This window comes from Labrus bergylta, chromosome 3 (genome assembly GCF_963930695.1).
Source record: "Labrus bergylta chromosome 3, fLabBer1.1, whole genome shotgun sequence".
Lineage (NCBI taxonomy): Eukaryota > Metazoa > Chordata > Actinopteri > Labriformes > Labridae > Labrus > Labrus bergylta.
The window spans coordinates 33,931,602-33,952,274 of NC_089197.1; the positions used below are offsets into that span (position 1 = coordinate 33,931,602).

Sequence of the window (20,673 nt, forward strand, 5' to 3'; positions counted from 1 at the left end):
CACCTTGGTTAGCACCATGAGATAAACAGCAGCTGACAGTCAGAGAGTGTACTCACCCCGTCGATGTTCGGTACCCCCCCGCTGCACTCAACGCAGCAGGCTTGTTGGATCAGCTCCCGGGCAGCCTCCTCCTCTCCATCTTTATATGCATCCTGGATGTTCTCCAGAGTAGGAGAAGGAACCACAGGAGGGCCGTGCTCCGGACTCGTCAGCAACGACTCCTTGGCCCCCATTTGATCCCCCGGCCCTGAAGGCACAGAGGACAGACACAGGGGGGCAAACTGTGATCAACGGGAGTTAAAAAAGAAAAGAGCATTTCTGCAGAGGATCAGGTAGCAGGTTGGACTCATTGTAATACTGTAGTCTTGATAGCAGCATACGCCCAGAACTAGGTCACCCTATTAAAGAATTCTCTCACTGGTGCAGCTGAGTGGATTAGTGCAAAGTGTGAAACAGCGTCTGGTGGAATTTGCAGTGACACTGAGCTCAAATCACTCTCTCTCTATTTTATAAGAGCAAAAACAATGATTGAAAATGAGGCTTTGTTAGCATTTTGTTGGCTTTCCAGTGACGCAAGTATGGAATGTTTTTATCAAATATCTATATCATAAAGTCCCATGTATCATCGTTTGATATTATATATCACATCATGTCTTATTGTATTATATCATATCGTACTGTTGATTCATCCTATAGAATCAAATAGTATTATTGTATCATAAAACATCAAATAATATAATATGGTAGAGTTATAGTACTCAAAATTGTTTTTTTTTTTAAGGTCTTGGTCTCATCTAGGAATCTAAATCATGTTTACCCAGTCTTGTCTCGATCAGGTATGTCTTGGTCTCTAGTGTGGTCTTGACTACAACACTATCATATGGCATCGAAATGTATTGTATCCTATGGAACTGTATCATATCATATCGTAATGCCTTGTATCATACCATATTAATTGTATTTTGTCTAATATAATGTTATTTTGTAATTAGGGCCCGAAGCACTGACAAGTGTGTAGGACCCTCTTGAAACCCAAATGTTTATTCTTCTTTCTTTCTCGACACAAAGAAAACGCAAATTTCGGGGCTTGAACGAGCCCGAAAACTCAGCAAAGTTTCCTCAGTCATCAGGTCTGGCGAAAAATTTGATATTTTGGTCGTTTCGTAAACAAATTTAGCAAAATGGCTCAGTGGCCAAAATGGCCTCCCCATAAAGGCTTTTTTCACGTACACTCACGGAAATTGGTACACATATTAAGCTTGTCAGGACGGACTGAAAATCCTCTTGCAGCGTTTCAAAAAACCAGACAGGAAATCCACAAATTAAAGTTGAATTTCACGATAATGGCCCAAAATCGCTGATTTCAGCCTTCCTATTTGAACACACTAGTTTGTATTGCATCGTAACAAAACAAATTGTCCCATATTACATCGTATCTTGTCCAACCAACCATGAAATCATATAGTATTGTATAAAATCAAACTGTACTGTATCAAATCATATGGTTCCGTTTTGTATCCGACGATATCGTATCACATGTAACAGAATCATGAAGTTTCATATCGTTAAATGATGTACAATTTATTTGATTTGTAAGTAGTTTGCTGTATTGTATCATGTCTTTTCTTATTGTACCTGATTATATTGTAGTGTACTGAATCATATCTTCCAGTATCAGTTCATATGGTATCTAACAGTTTCCTGTCGTATAGTAGCGTCTTAACTAACAATATCGTGTCATATCGTAACTTAAGGTAAAGTGTCGTATCCTTTTGTAATTTGATGTAGAATGTATTTGTCAATTATTGCAGAATCGCTGTTTTGTGGTATTAACGTCAATGTGGGCCATGTGTAAAGAATAATATCGTATCACATAGGATAAGAATAGGATAGGATAGTACTTTATTGATCCCCAGAGGGGAAATTCGGACTTTGCAGCAGCACAGACAAGTAAGCTCAAAATACAAAATACACATTAAACAGAATAGATTAGATAAGATAAATGAAAACAGGGGGTATATACAAGTACAAAATGAATGAATGATGAAGTAAACTGCAGGAAATTGAGACAGTATGTGCAGAGAATGGCAAGATAAAATGACAAGTGATGATTAAAGTGACTTGGTATGATCAATTGCATCATTACAAAGTCTTATTGTATGACACAGTGTTGTATTGTATGGTGTCCTATCTCTGCCATTCCCACACCTAATTGACACCTCATCATCCCCATTCTCTCATCCTGACTTTTTAAAAAGCCTTTTTTGTTTTGTTATTTTCACAACAGAGCATCACTCCAGCAGGTTGGAGTCAGTCTGTTTATCTGCCTCTGCTGATGCGATGCCCCCTCAGGCCGACAACAAAGGTATTCATATCCTGTAGTGTGTGTGTGTGTGTGTGTGTGTGTGTGTGTGTGTGTGATGCACCATTATTTTCATATCTTGAAGAATGTGCATTACATTAGGGAGAGGAATAGCTCAGTGTCTCCTTTCTGAAGCAGCCTGAGTTTGAGATCTATCAGGATCCGAAAAATCCAGTAGAATGAAAAGACCTTCAGGTGTTTGCTGATACCACCGCAACTGATCTAAAAAAATACAGCTAGACTTCAAGTCTAGATTATTTAAGGACAGCAGCCAAGATAAAGTCAATGTTACTTTATACCTTAGACTTTCTCCGTCTGTCCACAGAATAGATCAGAATATGATTAGTTCACACTGTCACACATCTTCACTTGCAGTTCTTGACACATTATATGATGATTGCTTTGCCTGTAACTTAAGCAGCTAAAGCATGAGATTAAAAAAAACACCCTGTCATCACAATGCTGTTGAATGTTTTCCTGTCAGAATGGTTAATGTTGTGTTTCCTCTTTCTGCTGTATCTGAGCTGCATGCAGAGGCTTTTCTATCAATAATTAAGACCCACAGAGTCCGACTGGCCTGCTGAGCCTGAGGAGAAAGCCTGGGGGAGTGTAACCATTAGACCCACATGTGCCCCCCATCATCAATGTTCCCCTTTCAGAGCCTAAAGGCATGACCTGTCAGAGAAAGCTCAAAGGAGGGCAAGAGAAGGGGGAGGCTATCAACATCTACTCCACTACTAGATTTCCCCTTTCACCCACCCCTCCAGAGAGAAGATCAGTGGAAAGATACACTCAAAGTACTGCACTGACTTTGGTTGTACGACACCACAGCAACACAAATAGAAGCCCTGGACACCCAATATTGAGTAATTCCTTGTGTAATGCCAAAAATTGTGTAAGGGTACCCAGAAGTTGCCAATTTAGACAGTGCTCTCTCTCTCTCTCTTTTCACTTGCAGCAGTTTTTGGTTAAATATATGTCTGGATATCTTTAAAGCTTTGTCACTTTTTGATCAATCATTAAAATAACAGAGATTGCATAATTTCTTTTTTTTAAAACAAGTGATATCGAAAACGTTTCCAAGTATCAAACACTTTGACAACTTTACTTCATATATAAACAACACGACCTCAGAAGGTCAACACTTTTTTTTATTTTTATGTTCAGGTCTAATTACAGATTTGTTTTTCCTCAACTGTTTATAGGTTCTTGTTTAAAGGGGTTATATTCTTCTTTTTCTGGTTTTATATGCCCTTTAGTGTGTTTTCCAAGTGTCCTGTGCATGTTTAGGCACATCTATTTGCAAAAATTCAAAGTCCGCGGGAATGCAGCTTCTCCTACCTCCTCCTGTTAGCTGTAGCATTAGCTGCATGTAACGCTCGGTTCTAGCCCCCCTCGATAAAAATTTGCCAGTGTGACGTCTTGTCAATGTGAGATCACTGATCTAAGCCCATTAACGCCCGTTAACTTCTGTAGCACGCCCCCAAAATATGCCGTAGCCTGCAGTAGCACAGTAGTGCTAAGGTGCTAATGTTTATGCTCCCCTTGGAGTCAGAAGTGAGCCGGTGCATGGAGCGACAGGTCATGAAAACAGACACTTTTTTCAAACTTTAGCTATTGTGAACGTACTTCAGTAGGTACATAGATTAAATATACGAACCCCAAAAAGGGCAGAATATGACCTCTTTAAATTTCACATCTATTTTTATCCCTGCACGGGTTATGTACATTTCTTGTAAGTCTATTTTCAATTGCACAGGTTTAAGTTTGATTCATCTAGGGGTATTCTTTAAATCTTTTTTCAGGTTAATATTTATGTATGGGGGGGGGTCTGTTTTGTGGTTAATTTGTAACAAATGTTTCATGTCATGTACGTCTTTGTAACCTGCTACTGGATGCTTTGAATTTCCCTTGGGATCAATAAAGTATCTATCTATCTTCATAAAACCTTCAGAGCAACGCAAGAACCGGGCCTATTTTAAACATAAAACCTCCAGTGGAGGACCAGTATACCAACGAGGGAAGCGACAATCCAACTTTTCTCTGCTTTTTGGTACCAATATTTGACTTCCTGTACCTGTGCTGCTGGTAAAAAAGTGATGTTCAAAATCTGTTCACAAGCTGAGTGGAACTCTCTGGATTGATTTCAATGAAAGGTGACATGAGGCCAGGGATTAATATGAACCCAAATCTGAATAAATGACAATGCTCTGGCTGGCAACTATGAAAACACTGAGTTTTATAAGAACATTGACAAAGAGCCCTATTTAAGGTGGATCAATCAGGTCATGACCATTCTGTTTAATAAGGTCAGAGTGGGCACCGATACGCAGTAAGCTGATTAAATCAGTGCATGTTTCATTCAGACCTTAACTACACTCTTGTGGATCAGTGTTGTAAACATATTTTTAGTCCACTGATCGCTCCCGTGTCTCTTTTTAATGTTTCATATTTGAGGCTTTTGAAAAACACACCACAGACTTCCTGTTTCTATGAAAGGCTCCAGGTCAGACTGAGTGGTTTGGTAAAATGAGGACATATGTTTGCATGATTCATATGTGGAAAGATTTCTATGATCAGGCTTTCATGCAAAAACTACAGGTCAAACATCTACTGTTGTCTATATTTAAGATACTTTAACACTGCATGTTTTAAACAATTTAATCTCTGATGTTTTAATAATAGACAAAAACAAGAAAAACTTCAGATCTTCAGTCGTAATAACCAAAGTGAAAGTGAGTGAAAGACCGCAGAGCAGGTGACACTATCTAAGTTGCACAAATATGTGGGCGAGGTTTTGGTAGGGCAACATATTTGAGACAGTGTGAAATAGTTTGCCTGCAATTTCTGTGAACAATATTTGATACCCTATAGTGGGTTCTATTTGTATTGCTATGGTATCAAACCGGTATCAATATTGTTCTTGTTCTCAGATTCTGGTATCATCACAAATACAAATGTCAATTCTTGTTTAAGATGTGACGTGTCCTTGAAACCAGACGCCAAAAGTTCAACCAATCAATCTACACATCGAGAGATCATTGAGGAACAAAACAATATCGAGTCAGTCACAGAATAAATTAAAAAAACCAGAAGATTGATATGAGGCGATCAAAAGCATGAAAATAGCGAAAAATTGCCTGGCCAAAAAAAAAGTTGCCAACAAAAAAAAAGGTCACACACTCTAATATTTTGTTGGACCGCTTTTAGCTTTGATTACGGCACGCATTCGCTGTGGCATTGTTTCGACAAGCTTCTGCAATGTCACAAGATTTATTTCCATCCAGTGTTGCATTAATTTTTCACCAAGATCTTGTATTGTTGATGGGAGACTCGGACCACTCTCAATGGGTCTGGACTCTGTGGTGGCCAATCCATGTGTGAAAATGATGTCTCATGCACCCTGAACCACTCTTTCACAATTTGAGCCTGATGAATCCTAGCATTGTCATCTTGGAATATGCCCGTGCCATCAGGGAAGAAAAAATCTATTGATGGAATAACCTGGTCATTCAGTATATTCAGGTCGTCAGCTGACCTCATTCTTTGGGCACATGTTGTTGAACCAAGACCTGACCAACTGCAGCAACCCCAGATCATAGCACTGCCCCCACAGGCTTGTACAGTAGGCACTAGGCATGATGGGTACATCACTTCATCTGCCTCTCTTCTTACCCTGATCACTCAGGGTAAATCTTCCTTCTAGTTTTTAATAATGTGTTGGACAGTTCTTAACCCAATTTTAGTAGTTTCGGCAATCTCTTTAGATGTTTTCTCTGCTTGATGCAAGCCAATGATTTGACCCTTCTCAAACAGACTAACATCTTTTCACAGGATGGGTCTTTCAACATGGTTGTTTAAGAAATGAGAAGCTACTCATTGCATCACTTGGGGTTAAATAACTTGTTGCCAGCTGAAAGCTAATCGCCCATGCAGTTATTATCCAATGGGATGCTCTTACCTATTTGCTTAGTTAAATCCAGGTGGCGACTTTTTTTTTGGACAGGCAGTGTATGTTCAAACAATTAAGGATATCAAATATAATACAGTGTGGAAAATAAAGCCTAAAATGTACTAAAATTATTTTAAAAAAGGTTCAAAGATTAAAAAGGAATGGGTAGACTGAATATGTCAAACCTATAAAGACCTGATTTGATTTGACTTACTGGAGTACATTTTTCCTAATTTTTGTCATTTTCTTTCATCCATTAACATGCTCTTAATTTCATTTTCTTATTTTCTTTCTCTACCCCTCCAAGGTGAAAGCTTCCTGTGTTCTTTTGTAAATAAGTTCAATGTAATTAATGTTACTTGAATATGAAAAAATCTTTGAGCTAAGAGCTAAATTGTTAAATATACTGCGAGCATCATACCCCTCCTCTTTCTGCAAAGAAAGTGCTCCAATGTTTGAAAGTTTGAGGGAGGAGTCTTGCAATTATTCTGCTATTATGTGTAATTACTAATGTGTGAAGAATGCTTTTCCTAAATAAAAAAAAATACAAAAAATACAAAAAGGAACAGGTAAATAGATAAAAGGCTACGCCTATTGTTTTTGAAACAATACACAGAATTTGAGCATTTAAGTTAAATTATGGTTTGAGTTGATGAATCACATTTTATCCCTTTGCAGTATCTGACTGGACAACAATCAACAGTTTTAAAAGGCTACGTTTGCAGAAACCTGTGCTCGTTGATCTCACATTATACATACATTGGGGCAGTCATTTCTCTGCAACAGAATAGATAAGACCTCTTGATTCTTATAGTTGACATTTCATGACACTTTTATACATTATGTTATTTGCTGTGTAAAATGGGATGTGGGCAGCAGGAGGCAGCAAAAATAGCAACCGGCGATCATTGGTGGTCACTTCCTGTTTACTTGGATCTGATATAAGAGGAATAACAGAGGCTTTATTCTGATTGGAACAGAGAGCTAAGGATTCTGTCGTTTCAAATTTCATCATAGCAGGATTATGTCAACAAAGACGTACAATTTAAAAAATATATTATGTTATAAAATAACAACATTTGTGCAGACCTTAGGAATATGAATTGAAGGCACTTCAAGAACAGACGTGCAGGAAATAAAGATGGGATGGATGAGGGGTTCCATTGTTTTTTAACCATCCCACAGTAAACGAATGACCCAAAACCAGCTAATTACTTGAATGAATTCCTCATCTGTAGGTGCAGTGCCTTCCATCCATACGCTAGAAGTCTTTTAAAAACACTTTTTCAAAGACTAATGTCCAACATCCTCACACATCTGAAGACACTGTGTCAGCATGCACCAGGAGGAATTTTACAACTAAAACTTTTGAGCAGAAAACCGAAAAAGGATGAGTAAGTGCTAGAGTTGTGAAGAGAGCAAGAATGTCTCTTTGACGTGTCCTCCACTTTTCACCACAATAGAGTGGGAGAAGGAAGAACGGTGGTCTGAAATACTGCAGCCCTAAACACACAACACCCAGATCAGACAAAGACTGCTTTGCAGCTTGGATTGAGTGTTTTAAGCACCTTACACCAAATGACCAAGATCAAAGGAGGGCGCCCTAACTCAATTCTCAGGATTTTATTTCCACTTTGGAAATTTCACTGTGACTGTCATTCGGTGTAAGGCCAGTATTAAGATGTTAATAGACAAAAATTGTCTGGTTAATAAAAAATAGATTTGTTTTTCTCTTATTATAAAACTCAAGAAAATGTATCTGCAAACTGTCCAAGAATGAAATACATCAAATGTAGAAACAGAATCTGTGCGTTAGCTGCTAGCTCAGTTAGCCAAACACATCACAGGACACTGTGCTTAACAGTATAGCTCCCCCTCACATCGTTACACCACTGATTCGCTGAAACAATCTACATTTGATCTCACAAGTATCAGTGAGCTTCACCTGCTTCAGAATGTTTAGTAGATCTCATGCTGAATAACTAAATTGATTTGGGAGAAGTTCATCTCTACATGCTGTCAGTCTCCATCCATGAAACAGAGACTAAATGTATTCTGACTGAGCGAACTGGCTTCATGATTTATTTATGCTTTTAACTATTTATATCATCCATGTCCTTACATCAACAAACCTGCCGTACAGATGTGTTGTAGGAGTAAATTTCCTCTCACCTGGTCAGAGGACAGACTCCAGTCTTATCACTTCTCTCTGAATTATTAAATTTGTCAACAGTCCATGTCCCTCCGACATACTCCATTTAAACAGGCTTTGGCACATCCACACACTCAGGTGAAGTATATTTAGCGCGTGACATCACACTCAGGTTAGTGGATTGTCAGAAACATTAGTGATCAGCTCGAAGATCAGCACGGATCAGATGTCAGGAAACAGATTCAGAAGTCTGTGCAGAGTAGCAGTTCTACATGTGCAGCATGAACAACGCTCCGCTCATCACACTGCTGTAGGTCTCCTGTCTCCAACTGACCTGCTCATAGCCGAGCAGAAAAATCCTCCTCTTCCTCATCAATCCTCCATCACATCCTCATGTACGGCTTCCCCTCACACAGCATCCTCAGCCGTCCTGACTCTGTTATCTGATCTGCCTCCTCCTGCACCGTGAAGGACTGAGGACGGAGGGAGGGAGGGAGAGGTAGGGGAATAGGAGGAGGAGGGGGACAGGAGGAGGGGGAGGAATGATGCTCTTTTGTTTCACAGCCGCGCCAGCCTCCGAGCTTCCTCTCTCTCCCTTTCACACCGTCTCTGCTGTAATCTGCTGTAATCTCATTCCATCCCACCGGAAGCTTGATTAGATCGATCATTTGGTTTATGGAGAAAAATAAATCCAGATATAAATGTCCAGACAACAGTCAGACATCAGCTCGCTGTGATATAAACCAGAGGAGCGTTTTTATTAATGAATCTAAGAAAAAACAAAGAGGTTAGCCTTTTCAATTAATCAAATAATTGAATAGCTATTTTCTCCTTTGCTTCATGGCAGACACAGGACACACTGGAATATGCAGGAGGAGAAATTGTTCCCATCATCTGGTGTTACATTTTCCAGTTATAAAATCTGTAGCTTAGCCAGTGAAGACTCAAAGGATCTCTCCTTGAAAATGTAAATTTTATTCATGAGGTTACTGAAATGTATGTGAAGTAACATTCATGTATATTCATCTGTGCATGATGTTAAAAAAAATACCTTTGATAAACCCTTCCCCTGAAATGTGATTTTTTTTCAATGCTTCGGTATAAAATAAGGGCCTGATTCACAAAAGGATTGCGCCGCCTTTGCCCCCAATAAACCTGTGCAAAAGAATGAAAAATACCCTGTCTAAGTTTAAAAAAAAACACACGCAAGGGGTTAAATGCAAAGCAAACAGTGTCTCTTTACTTGAGTGCTGGTTGAGTGCATTCAAAAGATCAATATTTCAGTAACTGGGGGACAAAACAGTCCCCACTAGGCATTTAATTCACAAACACTGACGCTAACAACCACTACACCAATTTTGGGGGACAACTTTGCACTGAAATGTTGCCAATGTATTTGTAGAATTTGGACAGATGTTAAGTGCAGATGTTTGCCTTGGTAATAAAAGGTCACATATTATGCAAATGTATACACTTCTTCGTATTTTTCTAACACTATGTGTCCCTAGCCTGAAAACAAACCTCCCTATTATGAGAAAAGTCTATCCTCTGTCATTTGCCTGCTCCACTTTTCAGAAAAATGTTTGCTCAAACAGGGCCGGAGATTTTCCCTTTGTGACATCACAAAGCCCCTCCCATTAGGTGGGTGACACTCCCACAGCTAGGTCTTTGTACTGCCCTCTGAGTCTGCCTTCTCACCGTGAACAAGTAGGCATGGTGCAAGAAAGTCCAAGTCAGATCCCCTTACAGAGAGGGGGCGTGGTCATACAAAGCTCACTTGCACTTAATAGAGGCTGGAATAGAGGGGTTTATGGCAAGAAACATCACAGACATGTTTTGGGCAGCTCTGAGACTTATTTCAACTGGTTGAAAATGTGACCTTTAAAAACAAGAAATTACCCAATATTGGGTTACTTTGACTTCTATTTTGGTTGCCATGGTTTCAAACAGGTATCAATAATGTTTGATTTTTACTAGAATCACATCAAAGTTTAAAATTCTGTTATCTTGACAACCCTACTCTCAAATCTTCTCTCCTACCTCTCAGACATCCTAAGATGTCTGGACTATCAGAACATCTGACCAGAGTCTTAAAGTGGCACTGAGTCATCTTCACCACAAACCATTAAAGTAAACATTACACTCTACAAAATGAGCCCTGCCCTGGGTGAGGAACACAGAGTGTGTGACATCACATGTATGACTGAAGGTCTGTTCAGGATCATTTGTAAGTTAAAATAGACTATGGAAAGTCGTGGTTATGCCCCACCCATTATTGTTTTTGGAACAAACTCAGAGAAATTCACTTTCAACTTTGACATTATATTTATCCATGTAATACCATTGTTTATAAGTTAGCAGATATTCTGTCACTTCTCCTCTAAATCAGTGCTATAGAAACATGTTTATATCTAAATCAGCCACCCATAACAATCACTCCTGAAGACATCATCCCTACATGTGAATGTTAAAACAAACCCTTTCAGTTACATTACAAATCTTTAACTCACCTTTCAAAAATTTGACATACATGAAGCAAAATGAATCAAGTCCTACCTGACCTTTCACATGTTCCTGTTTGAGTTTAACACAAATACATTAAACTGTATGAAAAACATAAACATGAACTTATGTTATCATATCACGGTGAGTGATATGACAAAGGTATTTGTCTCCATGTAGCATAATACTTCATTATTAAAAGATCAATATGTAAGATATCTACTGAATTAAATCATAAAATGACCTCACCATCTCATCAGACATCAACAAACATGTTATGTTGAAGTGCTGCTTCTCTGACAACAATGCAGCAGCCAGTATGTCCTCCTTCTAAGTTTCGGTTTTGATCCTGAATGCTCTGTTTTTGTTTTGACTTGAGAAAGAAGGCGGTTTTAAAGGCACCCCCACACAGCCGTTTTGGACGTCCACCAGGCAAACGGCGTTCGAGGTGTTCGAAGCGTGAACGCAAACTGGTTCAGACCTAAAGCCCAATTTTCTAATAAGCAGAAACGTGTTAAAAACTAGGATAAATATTGGAGATGCTTTTGAAAAATGGAGAGACGTTAGAAAGCAGAAAAGTTTCAAGACCGATGCAGAGCTGGACAAACACTGAAGCTTCAGTGTCTGGCAACAAGGAGGGGACAGCTCTCTTCAATGTTTTGAATTTGGACTGCAGTACTCATTTTAAACACTAGGTGTCAGAGTTACATGTTGCTCGTTCAGGTTTGATTATTTCATTTCAGGTACTTTATCTTTGAATATATGCATACTGGAAATATTTCATTTATTTCCAGAGTTCCAATCTTTTTTTTTTTGTTTACTTTTTGTCTGTTTTTTGTTTATCATTTACTGACTGTCCTAACTGCAAACTTCAATAAACTCAAGAATTTCAAATTTGGCACGTCACCATAACATGCAAAGGCAAAGCAACAAGTCGAAGCAACAGACCCTGAGATCACATCATTACTGGCTTTATTATAAGAATTCAATGTTTTAACAATGAGCAGGACTTCATGATGCTGTGTCCTGACAGAAGCATATCAGAAATGAGACCGTCCTAACTTACTGAAGTTTTACAGACTATCAATTTAAAAAGGTGGTCGTTCGTCTCTTCTTGCAGACAGATCTGACAAAACATGAATTCAAGTTTCACATGTCAGTGTTTGGTTCCCCAGCAGATCTGGAAGGACGAACGTTGTCCTGTTTTATTTTTTATTTATTTAACCTTTTTTAACCAAGTTGGTCCCACTGAGATTGAAAACCTCTTTTCAAAAGGGAGACCTGGCCCGAGACAGTCAGCAGCACAAGCACAAAGTAACAGAAACACAAAGGGAGACAAATCACAATTTATAAAACACTCACTTAAAAGAGAACCATCTATGAGTCAAATGTGGGATTCAGTAGTTCAATCAGTCAATCTGAAAGTTTTTCTTGAGTTTCATTCTCCAACAGATTCCAGGCTGAGGGTGCAGAATACCTCAAAGCCCCCTTTCCCAGTTTCTGTTTGAGCGTCAAATAAAAAAAACATTATCTACCATTAAGTTTCAAAAGCAAACAGGAATTTCTTTTTGCAAAGTCTTCGCCTGATGGACTTTATCTCGATGTCCACTGGTATAAATCTTAATAAAGTACATTCAGCCTAAACCGAGTCATCACCTGACACCATTTTTCACTAATTTCTGAAGCCTGCATTCACTTAACACAAAAATAAGATATCTTTACTTTCACTGTACAAGTAGAATAAGAATACTGTACTGAATGTTGTAAATAAACAAGTGAATATAATCCATACTAACACAACTTATTGAGTTCATTGGTCAGTAAACTTCTTAATGCTACATTTGTTAAAAGCTATGAGCACATCCACAATATGGCCCCTGGGATACTTGTATATGCTCAACCTCAACAGGGTGAACCAAAGGAGAGACATGCTCCCACAGGAGGACACGTTGATTTTCTGCCAACAAATCATTAGTAGAGTGAGCTGTCTGTACAGAAAGCAGACGTCTACTGGAGGAGGAAAAAACAAGTGGACCTATGTGGCACAAAAGAGAAAGTGATCTCCCTTTATCCTCCAAAGAAGAGGAGATTGTGTTTTTTAAAAATGACAATGTGACATCAGTTTAAAGGATTGGATTACATCAGCAAGCAGCCCCGTCAGCAGACATCCTGTGTCCTCTGGAGGAGATCAGAAACACTTTGCTTTAAAGTGAAACTGCTTTATTTAATGCTTTAACCTGTTTTAATTACCCGGTAGGTTTTATTCCTGCTTACACCACCGTCAGAAAAGGAAGACCAGTTTATGTTTCCAAACACATAACAAAACACTTTTTCCTGGTGACGCCTGAGGATCTGACTTATATCACAATCAATCACCATCCACTGTAATGCAATGGAAACGTCACTCACTACTCCAGTAAATATAACAGATCTCAGATACGGCATGGAAATAGGAGACGTTTCTAGTCATATGATCCATGAGCCTAAAAGCTTACAGAGTGCTAACAAGATTAAAACTCAATAAAATACTTTACAGATAAAATACAGCAAGTATAATGTTACATTATTACAATATGGTGTAGTTTTTGGTCAGCAGTAGTTCAGTGTGTCCCAGTAAAGACCAATGTATACAATTTGGTCTGGTAGCTGGAGAGGTTCCAGTTCACTACCCAAGTACTGCAGAGGTCCCTTAAAGGGATACTTCACCTGTTGAAATAATGAATCTGTATTGACATTGGGTCATATATGTAGAAGAAATGTGAAATACATTTTGAAGTTGGTGCCTTCTTGACCGAGAAAAGACAGAAAGTGTCTTTTTGGCTCATGTGGATGAAAGACACCAAATCCCAGAATGCCAGTGGCATTAGCGATGTAGTTCCACCCCGCTAACCACAACAGCTTCCAATGACGCAAAATGACGATTTTTGCGTCACTGGAAGCTCCTTTTCAGACTCAGAAATACAAAGATTTCCCATCTCAGGGGAAAATGAGGGCGGGATGCACGACCATTCAAAAATACTACCAGGTTTCTAATGATACAAAGCTTAGTGCAAATGGGTGAAGTATCCCTTTAAGTGGTAACTTGCTCTGTAGTAGAGCAAGTGTGATCCAGTTTGGATAAACCAGAAGAACAGGAGTATGCATGATTGAGTGTGACACGCACGCTAACAGAGAGCAGAAGTGAATAAAACTACGGAACAGTTCATCTCTTCCCCTGCTTGTCTCACTAACATAACAATAGCTAGCTAACGAGCCAGTGGTGATGGTTAATGGTCGGCCGTGTTCAGCCTGACGCAGAGGGCAGCGGCTGTGAAGTGAGATGATAGACAGTATCAGGCAGCATTTGAAGTTGTGGGACGAGGACGAGGCACTGAAATAATTTTATTTAATGTCTATTCCTTTTTCTATGGAACATGAGTAATTTCACTGTAAAAAAAAAGAAGGTAAATCAATTATTTAATAATAATCTACTGATCACATTTTTTGTTTTTACTTAATTAATCCCTGAGGGAAATTCCAGTTTTACATACACACACATAGGCCCGAGATGTCAGAGTGGGGCTGCTACACACTGCTGACACCTCTCCAGCTACCAGAAGAACTTCCATATTTTGGTCCGCACCGGAACGTAAACCGACGACCCTCAACACCCCAACCCAAGTCCCCTACAGTGTAAGCTACTGCCAGACCCATACCCTTTTGTGATGCTACGTTTTGCGATATTGCCTCAATTCTCAAACAATTGTTTTTGTAATTAAAAGTTAAGATGAAAGTTTTTTTGGCAGCGGTTCTCTATGTGGTGTTTTTAAAGAGTAGAGGGCAGTGTTGTAATCTATCTTCAGCTATTTCACTCTCTCTCTGGTAAATACCAACTATGATGAGACGGAAGCAATAAGAAAACAGCATAAAGTCAGTGAGGGCTTAATAACATCACCTTGTTACAATAAAGAAATAAATCAGAATAAACATAATCATAACCTCTGTATGCTGATAAACATCATTTACTGTACCAGATTCTAATACTCAGCTTTAAAGTCTCAGTAGGCTTACTGTACAGTCTAATTTAGTTTAGACCTAGTTGTACCCTGTAAACATTTCTGGACGGTATACAGGAAAAAAAACATACAATGATACACTATAAAAACTGATCAAACACTTGTTGGGAGGCCACAGCAGTAAACCAGCCTTACAGATGTGTTCACTTGTTGACAAAAAGGCCAACAACACTTTATTACAACTTCCTGTTTGCAGAAGAAAAGATGGATAGGCAGTTCAACATAATCTAATCTAAAAAAATGCAATCAGAGTCCTGCATCTCCTGCAGTTATCTCCTTTAATGATTAAAAACTGTTTAATCATTTAAGACGCAACTGCACTACAGCCTCCATTAACCTGCTGAGAGATAATATAAATATCCATGTGTGTGTGTTACATGAGATATAAACGTTGTCCCTGCGTTGACTGAGTCAGGTTCACACTGACAGTTAGACAGTGCAGCAGATACGCTCTTGGCTCTAAAACTACTGTGGTTTCAGTTCTCTTTCTGCTAATTTAAGCAGAGCTGCAGTTACCCTACACATTTGAATTTCACTTTAACCTCAATGAAAAATGTCACAGTGTCAGTGAAAAGGGTAAATAAGAGAAAAAAGAGAACTTTGGTGGTATGAGAGTCAGACTGTTCTTACACTAGGCTAATGTTACAAACATCACTTGGGTCTGCCGTGTCAAAACTACAACTTACTGAAGAAGGACTACAAACATGCATCAATTGCCAGGTGTGTTGTTACAGTGTTGTTTAAGACAGCCATTAAACGTGAAAACCTCCTTGATAATTATGGCAACATTAAAGGAAGAATGGGCGACTTTCTGATCCAGTAGATGTTTTAGAGAAGTTAATTTCTACTTTAAAAACACAAATGTGTTGTTTTCATTTCAAACGATGCTTTGATTTCAGTTTGAAATATTCAATAAATAACCACAAAATAGTTCATCAGCTTTAATAGTTGAGCATATTTACAATAGAGACCATGTGAGTTCAATTAATTGTGATATTGATTTGAGGTCATATCTCCCAGCCCGACTAGTGACTCATTTTCTCACAGATGGACCTGGAAGTACATCTCAGTGTGTTAGATTGATGTAGATTATAACAGATAAAGGGCTAACAGATTTAGCATTCCAATACTTGGTCTTATTGTTTATTAGGACCCCCATTAGCCTCTGCACATGGTCTCAGTTACTCTTCCTGGGGTTCGCACCATAATTAAACAGATAACAGAATTATTCCATACAAAAATGAAATTGAGTAAAGAGAATCACACATACAAGTTCATCCATACCCAACACACCCACCCACTACCCAAACAACATCTGAATTCATCCTTAAACAAGACTAAACTTAACCGTGTTAGGTTAAATAACGGATTGTTTAATTGATCATTTACTGACCTATGTAAAGAAAAAAAAGATCACTCCCTAATTCAAAAGATGTTACGTTGTTTTATTAGCATCTCCTCAATCTGTAACTCTACAGACGTGTAACCTGACACTAAAGTTCTCTTCTTCGTTTGTCATTTAATGGCGGTTTGCATACTGATGTCAGATGCAATACAACCATTGTTCAGCGGTGATACAGCGTTACAACCAGGCATTGTTAAAATGAATGGAATCATTATGAGATTAAAAAGGTGCATGACTACATAGATTTTTTTTTTTTTTTTTAGAAGTTAATGATTATTCCAATAGTTGAAAATCACGACACATCCCTCTAAGTAATCCTAGCAGAGTTGTTTTTTGCTCGTCGAAAATTTTCTTCTGCTCACCCTCCTCTCCTCTCTCATTTATAAACATAAATTATAAGTTTGTTTGAATGAACATTAATGTTTAATTCACTGAATACAGCATTCAAACATACTATGCTCATATACATTGCTTGTTTGCGTGTACGGTGGAGAGGTGTGTCACTTTAAAAAAAGTTGTCGCAAGATATAGTGGGACGTTACTTATCTCTTCCTCTGGTAAAGGATAGTCAAGTGTAACCTATCCTAAAGGAGATTTCATTTTCAATCTAATTCAGCTCTTATCATCATCAAGTAATTTCACTCAGATAGTAACCCTCCTAACCAAACTATTTAACTGACCCCCAGTCTCCTCCTGCACGCTGTACTCAGGCTCCGCCCCCTTTCACCTACATCAACCAAACCAGGTATTTTGGGCTGTGAGACAGCGTCTGATGCTGACGCTGTGAGGTGCTGACATTTCCCTGAAATGATCAGGACCTGACTGTCCTGGAGTAATATAAATAATGTCTGTATTTGACGTGTGAGAGGGATTTTAGAGAGAGGTCCAATTAGAATCAGGGATTTGACTCACCTTTTTGTTGCTCCATGTTGCTGGGAGTGTCTCCTGTGAACTTGGTAAGGCCAATTAACCATCAGGACATTCCTACTGGAGTCACTGGTTTGAAGGTCAGGGCAGATTCTCAGCACCGGGAGGAGTCCTGGATCCAGAAGTCATCCTGAACAGAGAACGAGAAGCAGTGAACAATCTCACTATCTGGAAAGAGAGACACAAAAACACCTTCTACTCACAAACTATTTAGCTGTGCATCAACAAATGGTACAATTTATATTCAAACACCACTAACAACTGAAGACGGCTGATGGATTCTGTCTCTAAGAGGGTCATCATTGAATACTTGTGCTGGTTTTAATTGAATTTCTATATTCTAGATTAAGACTGATACATCAATATTGGGTGATATCGGTCAGACTGATTCAAAGGTGAATCAGTGTATGCAAACATGATGGTTACCTGTAGGAATATTTCTTTAAACATAAAGATGTCATCATAAAGAGACCACCTCTCCGCCCTGTTACATAACATGTATTTGATATGATCACCCTGCTCTTCAGGCTCCGAAGATACTACTTAAAAAGCTTGGCTTTGGCTCACTTCAGAGAGGTGTGTTTCAACACGGTACACTTCATACACGAGCACAAGCACGCGGGTAAACAACACTGACAGCCTTCATTAAGGAGAAGGCTGTCAGAGAAGGCTGGAGTTTGCATATTTCATCACAAATTTTATTCATCCTGGCACATACAAGAATACAAACAACATGAAATAAAATAAAAATAAATACAAGAAATAAGAAAAAGGTACAAAGAGAAAAAAGATAATTAAATTAGATTTAGAAAAGACAAAATAATAATAATAATAATAATAATAAGAAAAATAATAATAAAATAAAAATAAAACCGTAAATAGAATGGGGCAGGGGGAGGTGGGGGTTGTTCCTTCACTACTTTATTAATTTAATAAAATTCAATTTACATACCTGTTATCATTCCACTTTATCTGTCTCCATTATCCATTTACTCCAGTAACACATGAATTCATCTTCTGTTTCTTAGCCTATACGTAATTCTTTCCATTTATTTAATATCTTCCACTGTTAACTTCCATACATTAATAGACGGGTTGGGATTATGTTATGTACGGATTATGTTAATTATTGAAGTTGAGCAGCCCTAAAATTTGAATAATGATAATAGATGTAGACACCAATTTTATTGTATTTTAGTTAGTTTTGTTAAAAAATAGTTTTTCTTAGTTATTATCAACAATTGGATTTTTTTTTTGTTATTTAGTTAATGTAGTAAAAGCACCCCTCTTTACCTTCAAGAGAAGGCTGAAAACGTTCCCTTTTGATAAAGCTTATAGTTAGGGCTGGTTCTGGCTTGGACCAGCGTCTATCCTGCTATAGGCTTAGAAAGCCTCGTTTCCACCGAGCGGTCCAGTATGAACAGACTACTGGGGGGCCTGGCACACGGAGCTCCTGTCTCATCTCATCCTGGCTCCCTGTCTGTATGCATTCATGTCATATCATCTCATCTCTCAGAACAAGTTGAGTTACTTGTTTGTTTGTTTTGAACATAGAAGTGTTTCACCTTGGCACACAGATGCATGTCTGAGTGTTTGTGTGTCCCTGTGCAAAAATCTGGAGAAGATTTGACAACGACAGCAATAAAACAAGTGCGTCATTAATGTTAATGTAAGGTAAACAGAGAGCAGGAGTGTGCAGCTTTCTGCAGCTCGTTTTCAAATCACAGCCTCTCTGTGGGGTAAGAATAGCTCAGCCGGGTGAGAGGAGCTTCATAAGCTACTTAACAAACTCACAGTGTTCGCTTTCGAAGAGTAATGACCTCTGTTAGTTCTGAATTGTTCCACATTGTTCTGGATATAAACGTGGTTTCGTTTGTTTTTCCTCTGCTGGTGACGTCACGAGGCTGCTCTCAGCTCGTACTGGGTCTGAGCGCTCCCGGTCCGGGTTTTAAACATAATGATAGCAGAGTGGATTGTGTCCACACTCACCTCATGGTCCAGGTGTGAAGAGAGCTGCAACGACACGGTTTACACCACCCGAGAGTCCCCCCCTCCTCCGCCGCAACACTTGGCTTTTGTAGTTCAGAAGATACGGGCTCACACTAATGTTGACTAGACTTCCTGATTCCACGAGACAAAAACTTTCCAATCCAGGCACGGAGACGCACGCGACGTAAAGTCAGAGACATCAACGGAGGTGTTTCCGTGATTACATTTCAAAATAACGCGACTGCAGCTGGATACAGATGTCGAAATAAAACAAAATAAAACAACAATGATACAACTTTGAGAAATCAAATCAAGATAATAATTATCATGAAAAATCAATAGTGGAATACTTAAATCGCGTGAGTAACAAGAATGGTTGGCAAAATATAACCTGTTGTGTGTCAGGAATATTTGTATCTTTTATTATTTGCCATTGTTGGCTAAGTTACCTCGAAAAGGACTGAAACTTGCACATCAATGTTTGCAGTCTCAGAAACAAGCTTGCTGTAATATCTGATGTATTGATTACAAATAGCATTCATATTCTGGCAGTCACAGAGACCCATCTCAACTGTACATTCTCAGATGAAGAAGTGAATATACAGGGTTATAATATTCATAGAAAGGATAGGAACTTGCATGGAGGAGGGGTTGCTGTACATCCAAAATCATATTCCAGTAAAAATTAGAAAAGACGTTATGTTTGTTGGTGTGGAGGCTTTGTGGTTACAAGTTCACTTACCATATGTCAAACCACTTTTAGTTGGATGCTGTTATAGGCCACCATGTGCAAACAGCAAATATCTGAGTGAATTGTCTGATATGATTGAAAGTGTCTGCGACACCAATTTTATTGTATTTTAGTTAGTTTTGTTAAAAAATAGTTTTTCTTAGTTATTATCAACAATTGGATTTTTTTTTGTTATTTAGTTAATTTAGTAAAAGCACCCCTCTTTACCTTCAAGAGAAGGCTGCAAACGTTCCCTTTTGATAAAGCTTATAGTTAGGGCTGGTTCTGGCTTGGACCAGCGTCTATCCTGCTATAGGCTTAGAAAGCCCCGTTTCCACCGAGTGGTCCAGTATGAACAGACTACTGGGGGGCCTGGCACACGGAGCTCCTGTCTCATCTCATCCTGGCTCCCTGTCTGTATGCATTCATGTCATATCATCTCCCTCTAGTCCAATAACATCTAAGCAGATGTCTGTTCAACATGAGGCCAGTTCAATATATACTTGAGGTTTCTGCCTGTTAAAATCACTTTTTCTTGCCACTGTTACTTTGTTAAATGTTGCAGTAGGTCTGTGTGGTGGATTAATGCTGGATCATTG

At 38.7% G+C, this 20,673-nt stretch overlaps 1 protein-coding gene across 5 annotated transcripts in view; it reads right to left on the bottom strand.

Annotated features, from left to right (window-relative positions):
• The window catches only part of lrrk1 (leucine-rich repeat kinase 1), an 82,126-nt gene extending 62,628 nt beyond the window's left edge, over nucleotides 1-19,498 (bottom strand). For 2 of the 5 annotated variants that reach the window (XM_065953184.1, XM_065953182.1), the window contains exons 1-3: nucleotides 19,345-19,498; nucleotides 17,341-17,485; nucleotides 57-247 (exon numbers count right to left, since the gene is read on the bottom strand). In XM_065953184.1, the coding sequence (XP_065809256.1) occupies nucleotides 57-247; nucleotides 17,341-17,356 (207 nt within the window). In that variant the 5' untranslated portion in view covers nucleotides 17,357-17,485; nucleotides 19,345-19,498. Of the gene's footprint in view, nucleotides 1-56; nucleotides 248-8,486; nucleotides 9,009-17,340; nucleotides 17,524-19,344 lie in introns of those variants that run through there. The other 3 variants (XM_065953183.1, XM_065953186.1, XM_065953185.1) reach the window with 3 other exon arrangements.
• Between the last annotated feature and the right edge of the window lie 1,175 nt (nucleotides 19,499-20,673).